This window comes from Oncorhynchus nerka, linkage group LG16 (genome assembly GCF_034236695.1).
Source record: "Oncorhynchus nerka isolate Pitt River linkage group LG16, Oner_Uvic_2.0, whole genome shotgun sequence".
Classification (NCBI taxonomy): Eukaryota; Metazoa; Chordata; class Actinopteri; order Salmoniformes; family Salmonidae; genus Oncorhynchus; species Oncorhynchus nerka.
In genome coordinates, this window is record NC_088411.1 from 13,877,725 (window position 1) to 13,884,863 (window position 7,139).

The following is a 7,139-nucleotide window of genomic DNA, read 5'->3' on the forward strand; positions in this document are numbered from 1 at the left end:
ATATGTCAGTCAATGTAAGCGTCTGACCTTGCGCGGCTGAATGTTTACGGAAGGGAGTCTGATGAATGACCACCACAATATCGGTGTGAAATCTTGAAAAACAGCCACGCAGGCCTCTAGTTGACTTGTCTCATTTAGAATAGTAAACTCCTGTATTATTTCGAAGGATACAGCTAGCTAGGCTACAAAGGCCGTAGCTAGCTAGACAGAAAAACTTGACTCAACGTCATATCTCAGTACGAGGAAGGGGTTCTCAAGGTAGGCTATTCAGACTATCCACCCGACTGGAGCTGCAGTAGTTGGTTTTGTGCTAAAAAAAAATAGCTGTTGGGTTATTGCTAGGGGTTTTAGTGGTTCAGACTATTATGATGATGATTAACAATGCATCCAGCCTGGTCTGGCATATGTATATATTTTAGTAATTTAGCAGACCCTCTTATCCAGAGCGACTTACAGAAGCAATTAGGGTTAAGTGCCTTGCTCAAGGGTACATTAACATATTTTTCACCTAGTTGGCTCGATGATTTAAGCTAGCAACCTTTCGGTTACTGGCCCAAAGTGCTTAAGCACTAGACTACCTGAGTGTCTGTATCTGCTAACCATGCCTTTATAGCACAGTCAGGTGGTAGTGCACTCACCCTGTAACTGGGGTTGCTGGTTCAAAACCTGTTATGGCTTTTCCTCTCAAATACTGCAACAGGATACTATATTTCCGATTTCAGTACAGGTAGTCCTGACCAGACCTCTCTCCAGCACCATGTGGGATGAGGAGATCAGACATATGGCGTCCAGCCACGCCATCATGGCATCGGGGGTATTTATGGCGACAGTGGTGCCGGCGGTGCTAGTGCCGGGTTTCTCTGTGTATGGGACACACCTGCTGTGGCAGTACTCTGTTGCCGGGGTTGTCGCTGTGGTCAACATCTCCCTGTTCTGGCTGCTGGGGGTCAGCCCCCCTACCAAGAAACACACTATCACCTACAAGGTACACACACAGTTACCTAAAGAAACAGAAACACACACACTCACCTACAAGGCATACTCACTATGAAGATCTGATCAGTTTTATACGAGAACTGAATGGTATGAGGTGATCATCTCCCCTCCCCCCCCAGGTGTCTAGGTTGGTGCGTTCCTGTCTCTACTTGCTCCTCTCCTGTCTGTTCTTCCACACTGTAGTGGTCCTGTATGGAGCACCGTTACTGGAGTGAGTTCTGCCAAGACAGTGTGTCTCCACCTGCCAATATTGAGTGTGTCAGATTGTGTTGTAAGTCGTTGTGTTGAAAGTCTTTGGAAGTCTTTGTTTCTGAGTCTTTCACTGTGTTTGTGTGTTAGGTCTGCGTTGGAGACGTTCTCTCTGGCGGTGTTGTTGACCAGTCTAACTACTCTGAGGTGTGTGTGTGTCCTCGGGCCCAACGTCCAAGCCTGGATAAGAGTCTTCAGCCGACATGGGTACTACCTCTATCTACGTCTACCTCTGTCTCTCTTTAAGTCTCGCATTTCTGTATTCTCTTATTCTCTCTCACATTCTAGTCAAACTCTCTCTCCAACTACTTCTTTATCTTCTCTCTCTCTCTCTCTCTCTCTCTCTCTCTGACAGAGACAGTATGTCTGTACTGTATGTCCACTGGTAGACAGTCTCTACCACTATGTCACAAGCTTCACAATGTCGATGCTATGTGTGTGTGTAAAATGTGTATATGTATACTTGTGTGATTTGTTTTAGGGCCATGTCGGTGTGGGACACTTCTCTACAGATGGTGGTCGGCTGCAGTGTTGTGGGAGCCTGGCTGGGAGCCTTCCCTATCCCTTTGGACTGGGACCGACCCTGGCAGGTCAGATCACACACACACACACACACACACACACACACACACACACACACACACACACACACACACACACACACACAGAAAGGCAATGAGTTGAGCTGACACGACTCCTTACTTTGTATATCAGTAAGCCCTGTTTGTTCTACACAATATATTTATATCACAACGTTGTTTCCTGTAGGTGTGGCCTGTGTCCTGCAGTCTGGGTGGAGTGATTGGTTACCTGACTGGGCTAGTCGTCGCCCCCGCCTGGATACACTGGCACCGGAAACACCTCACCTACAAGAGCAAGTGATGGACAGGGAGGGAGGGAGGGAGTGTGGGTGGGTGTGAGAGAGTATGTATGTATGTATATTGTATTTTTTATTTATTTTAACTAGGCAAGTCAGTTAAGAATAAATTCTTATTTACAAAGACGGCCTACCAAAAGGCAAAAAGCCTCCTACGGGGGCCCGGGATACATAAAAAATAAAAAAAACTGTATAAATAATAATAAATATAAACACAACACTACATAAAGAAAGACCTAAGACAACAACATAGCAAGGCAGCAACACATGACAACACAACATGGTAGCAACATAACAACAACATGGTAGCAACACAACATGGTAGCAGCAACAACATGGTAGCAACACAACATGGTAGCAGCACAAAACATGGTACAAACATTATTGGGCACAGTCAACAGCACAAAGGTCAAGAAGGTAGAGACAACAATACATCACACAAAGCAGCCACAACTGTCAGTAAGAGTGTCCATGACTGAGTCTTTGAATGAAGAGATTGAGATAACTGTCCAGTTTGAGTGTTTGTTGCAGCTCGTTCCAGTCGCTCGCTGCAGCGAACTGAAAAGAGGAGCGACCCAGGGATGTGTGTGCTTTGGGGACTTTTAATAGAATGTGACTGGCAGAACGGGTATTGTATGTGGATGATGAGGGCTGCAGCAGTTATCTCAGATAGGGGGGAGTGAGGCCTAAGAGGGTTTTATAAATTAGCATCAACCAGTGGGTCTTGCGACGGGTATACAGAGATGACCAGTTTACAGAGGAGTATCGAATGCAGTGATGTGTCCTATAAGGAGCATTGGTGGCAAATCTGATGGCCGAATGATAAAGAACGTCTAGCTGCTCGAGAGCACCCTTACCTGCTGATCTATAAATTATGTCTCCGTAATCTAGCATGGGTAGGATGGTCATTTGAATCAGGGTTAGTTTGGCAGCTGGGGTGAAAGAGGAGCGATTACGATAGAGGAAACTAAGTCTATATTTAACTTTAGCCTGCGGCTTTGATATGTACTGAGAGATGGACAGTGCACCGTCTATCCATACAAGTACTATGTATGTGTAGTGTATGTATGTGTATTGTATGTATGTACATTGTATATTGTGGTGAAAGAGTGATATTGTATGTGTGTGTATTGTATATGTGTATGGAAGTGTGTATTGTATATATGTGCATGCTTGTTATGTCACTCCTCCAGGCTGCTGTTAAATTATCCTAGTAGTAATCCTGCTGTATTCCTTTGGTATCTGAATATGTGTTGGGCTGTTGGTGGACAGGCCCTCTCCTGTAAAATATGATGTTGCCATGTAAAAATATTCCAGATTTCCTCATTTTTTGACAAATAAAGTCTGTTTCTTTTTATTCCTCTGATTGTTTTTCCATATAGGCTTCTAAAAGGGTTTTTACAGACAGAAACCACAGAGCTGTACTGCCACAGCTGTGCATTTCACACACACACACACACACACACACACACTGCCACTATACCATGACTTCCAAGGAACTGGCTGTAGATCTCTGAGATAGAAATTGTTTTATAACCATCCCCAGATATATGCCTCATCACAATTTCCCAAGAGCACAGTGTTCTCCATCATTGGGAAATGGAATGGCCCAGCCAAAGCTCAGACTTGAATCGCATTGAAAATCTGTGGAAAGATTGCTGTTCACCACCACTCCCCAGCTAACTTAAGAGGTTGATCAAATCTGCCGATACAGATTGCTGTCAAAGGTGCTTCTATGATTTGTTTAGCACAGCAACGTCGAATGAATGTAATTATTATAATTAACGACTTGGTCAAAACATGAGAAATTAACTTAACGACCAGCCCGCTTGGGTAGCAACTTAAGAACCCAAAAATCAATTTACTAATTTAAAATGTTCGGAAAACAGGACCTCCGATTTGACACACTGAACTCTATCTGAGAAGTAGTTGGTGAACCAGGTGAGGTAGTCATTTAAAAAACCAATGCTATTGAGTCCAGTGTTGCCAACTCCTCAGTAAGGAAAGTAGCTATTGGCTGTCCTAGAAATTGCTAAATGACATCATCGCATAATTGGCCATGTGCATGTAATTGTGATGGACGCTGTAGGAGAGAGAGAAACAACATGGAAGAGACAACAAGTGAGTAAAAAACACCCTAAATATGTTTAGAACTACAAATGAACTTTCTTCTGTCGATTCTTTTTTTTTTTTATGGCACAATTCCAACCCTCCTTTATCCGGGCTTGGGATGGCAAAAGTTTTGTTTTATTAATTTGGTTTGGTTTTTAACCTTATGGTTCACTTAGGAGCCCACAACAAGTCACAGTAAAACCTGAACATTTTTAACCATATTTTTTTTTCCGGATACAATCTACATTAACAATCTAAATGGACCAAAAAGAGACAATAGAAAAAACTGTCAATGGCAATGTGAGAAAATTATGGTAACTAGTCTGGCCCTAGTTCGGGTTAATTGTTTTTTTAATGTAAGCCAGGGTGGGATCAGCCAGCGGCGGCTTCCCGTATGCGCGATTCATTTGCAGTCTGGACACGGAGGGTTGAACATCTCCTGCTCTGACTGCAGCTGGGAGGGATTGCTGCGCGAGGACTGGGCCGCCTGTGAGTGCTTTGGGATGAGCTGCACCCGCTGCTCGTTGAGAAGAGTAAGACCGGTACGTGCTTTCACGTCAGAGTCTCCAAAAGTCTCCAATAACACCAGAAAAAGTTGCTAGATTTGTCGCTAGTTGCTTTTTTGAAAATGTGTCGCTAGAGGGGTCTAAATACTCGCTAAATATAGCAACAAAGTCACTAAGTTGGCAACACTGATTGAGTCTGCAGATAAGAATGTGGTGATTGACAGAGTCGAAAGCCTTGGCCAGGTCGATGAAGACGGCTGCACAGTACTGTCTTTTATCGATGGCGGTTATGATATTGTTTAGGACCTTGAGCGTGGCTGAGGTGCACCCATGACCAGCTCGGAAACCAGATTGCATAGCGGAGAAGGTACGGTGGGATTCGAGATGGTCAGTGACCTGTTTGTTAACTTGGCTTTCGAAGATTTTAGAGAGGCAGGGCAGGATGGATATAGGTCTGTAACAGTTTGGGTCTAGAGTGTCACCCCCTTTGAAGAAGGCTTGAACAGGCTAGTAATTGGGGTCGCAACAATTTTGGCAGATAATTTTAGAAAGAGAGGGTCCATATGTTCTAGCCCAGCTGATTTGTAGGGATCCAGATTTTGCAGCTCTATCAGAACATCAGCTATATCGATTCGGGTGAAGGAGAAGCGGGGGTGGCTTGGGCAAGTTGCCCAAGCGGGGGCTGCAGAGCTGTTGGCCGGGGTAAGTGTAGCCAGGTGGAAAGCATGGCTAGCCGTAGAGAAATGCTTATTGAAATTCTCAATTATCGTAGATTTATCAGTGGTGACTGTTTCCCAGCCTCAATGCTGGGAGGAGGTGGTCTTGTTCTCCATGGACTTTACAGTGTCCCAAAACTTTTGGGAGTTAGTGCTACAGGATGCAAATTTCTGTTTGAAAAAGCTAGCCTTTGCTTTCCAAACTGACTGTGTATATTGGTTCCTGACTTCTCTGAAAAGTTGCATATCGCGTGAGCTATTCGATGCTAATGCAGTACGCCACAGGATGTTTTTGTGCTGGTCAAGGGCAGTCAAGTCTGGAGTGAACCAAGGGCTATATCTGTTCTTAGTTCTACATTTTTTGAATGGTGCATGCTTATTTAAGATGGTGAGGAATGCACTTTTAAAGAACAACCAGGCATCCTCTACTGACGGGATGAGGTCAATGTCCTCCCAGGATAACCGGGACAGGTCGATTAGAAAGGCCTGCTCGCTGAAGTGTTTTAGGGAGCGTTTGACAGTGATGAGTGGTGGTCGTTTGACCGCAGACCCATTACGGACCCAGGCAATGAGGCAGTGATCGCTGAGATCCTGGTTGAAGACAGCAGTGGTGTATTTAGAGGGTAAGTTGGTCAAGATGATATCTATGACGGTGCCCATGTTTATGGATTTAGGGTTGTACCTGGTAGGTTCCTTGATAATTTGTGTGAGTTTGAGGGCATCTAGCTTAGGTTGTCGGACGGCCGTGGTGTTAAGCATGTCCCAGTTTAGGTCACCTAACAGTACGAACTCTGAAGATAGATGGGGGCAATCAATTCACATATGGTGTCCAGGGCACAGCTGTGGGCTGAGGGGGGTCTATAACAAGCAGCAACAGTGGGAGACTTATTTATGGAAAGGTGGATTTATAAAAGTAGAAGCTCGAATTATTTGGGCACAGACCTGGATAGGCTGCAGAGTTCTGTCATACTATCTCTGCAGTAGATTGCAACTCCGCCCCCTCTGGCAGTTCTATCTTGATGGAAAATGTTGTAGTTGGGGATGGAGATTTCAACATTTTTGGTGGTGCTAAGCCAGGATTCAGACATGGCTAGGACATCAGGGTTGGCGGAGTGTGCTAAAGCAGTGAATAAAACAAACTTAGTGAGGAGGCTTCTGATGTTATCATGCATTAAACCAAGGCGTTTACGGTTACAGAAGTCAACAAATGAGAGCGCCTGGGGGAATAGGTGTAGTACTGGGGGCTACAGGGCCTGGGTTAACCTTTACATCACCAGAGCAACAGAGGAGGAGTAGGATAAGGGTACGGCTAAAGACTATAATAACTGGTTGTCTAGTGCGTTGGGAACAGAGAATAAAAGGAGCAGATTTCTGGGTGTGGTAGAATAGATTCAGGGCATAATGTACAGACAAGGGTATGGTAGGATGTGTGTGCAGTGGAGATAAACCTAGGCATTGAGTGACGATGAGAGAGGTTGTGTCTCTAGAGGCGCCAGTTTAGCCAGGTGAGGTCTCCGCATGTGTGGGGGGGTGGGACAAAAGAGCTATCCAAGGCATGTTGAGTGGGACTGAAATAAAACAATAAGAACTAACCGAAACAGCAGTAGACAAGGCATATTGACATTAGAGAGAGGCATAAAGCAATCACAGGTGTTGATCGGGAGAGTTAAGACAACAACGGGT

General features: G+C 44.8%; 1 protein-coding gene across 2 annotated transcripts; it reads left to right on the forward strand.

The window, feature by feature from the left end:
- Positions 1-16: 16 nt before the first annotated feature.
- On the forward strand, positions 17-3,479 carry LOC115144564 (phosphatidylinositol-glycan biosynthesis class F protein-like). 2 transcript variants are annotated; one of them, XM_029685609.2, is made up of 6 exons: positions 17-258; positions 723-985; positions 1,116-1,207; positions 1,336-1,452; positions 1,727-1,835; positions 2,014-3,479. In XM_029685609.2, exons 2-6 carry the CDS (start codon positions 758-760, stop codon positions 2,125-2,127), a joined length of 660 nt encoding a protein of 219 aa, XP_029541469.1. In that variant the 5' UTR covers positions 17-258; positions 723-757; the 3' UTR covers positions 2,128-3,479. The 2 variants fall into 2 exon arrangements, with proteins under 2 accessions (XP_029541469.1, XP_029541471.1); XM_029685611.2 differs by having other exon boundaries at positions 728-985.
- Positions 3,480-7,139: the final 3,660 nt, after the last annotated feature.

Coding starts and splice junctions, on each gene's coding strand:
- LOC115144564 (XM_029685609.2), top strand. CDS start 758: ATGTGGGATGAGGAGATCAGACATATGGCGTCCAGCCACGCCATCATG. Junction 986..1,115: donor AACACACTATCACCTACAAG/GTACACACACAG, acceptor CTCCCCCCCCAG/GTGTCTAGGTTGGTGCGTTC. Junction 1,836..2,013: donor ACTGGGACCGACCCTGGCAG/GTCAGATCACAC, acceptor TGTTTCCTGTAG/GTGTGGCCTGTGTCCTGCAG.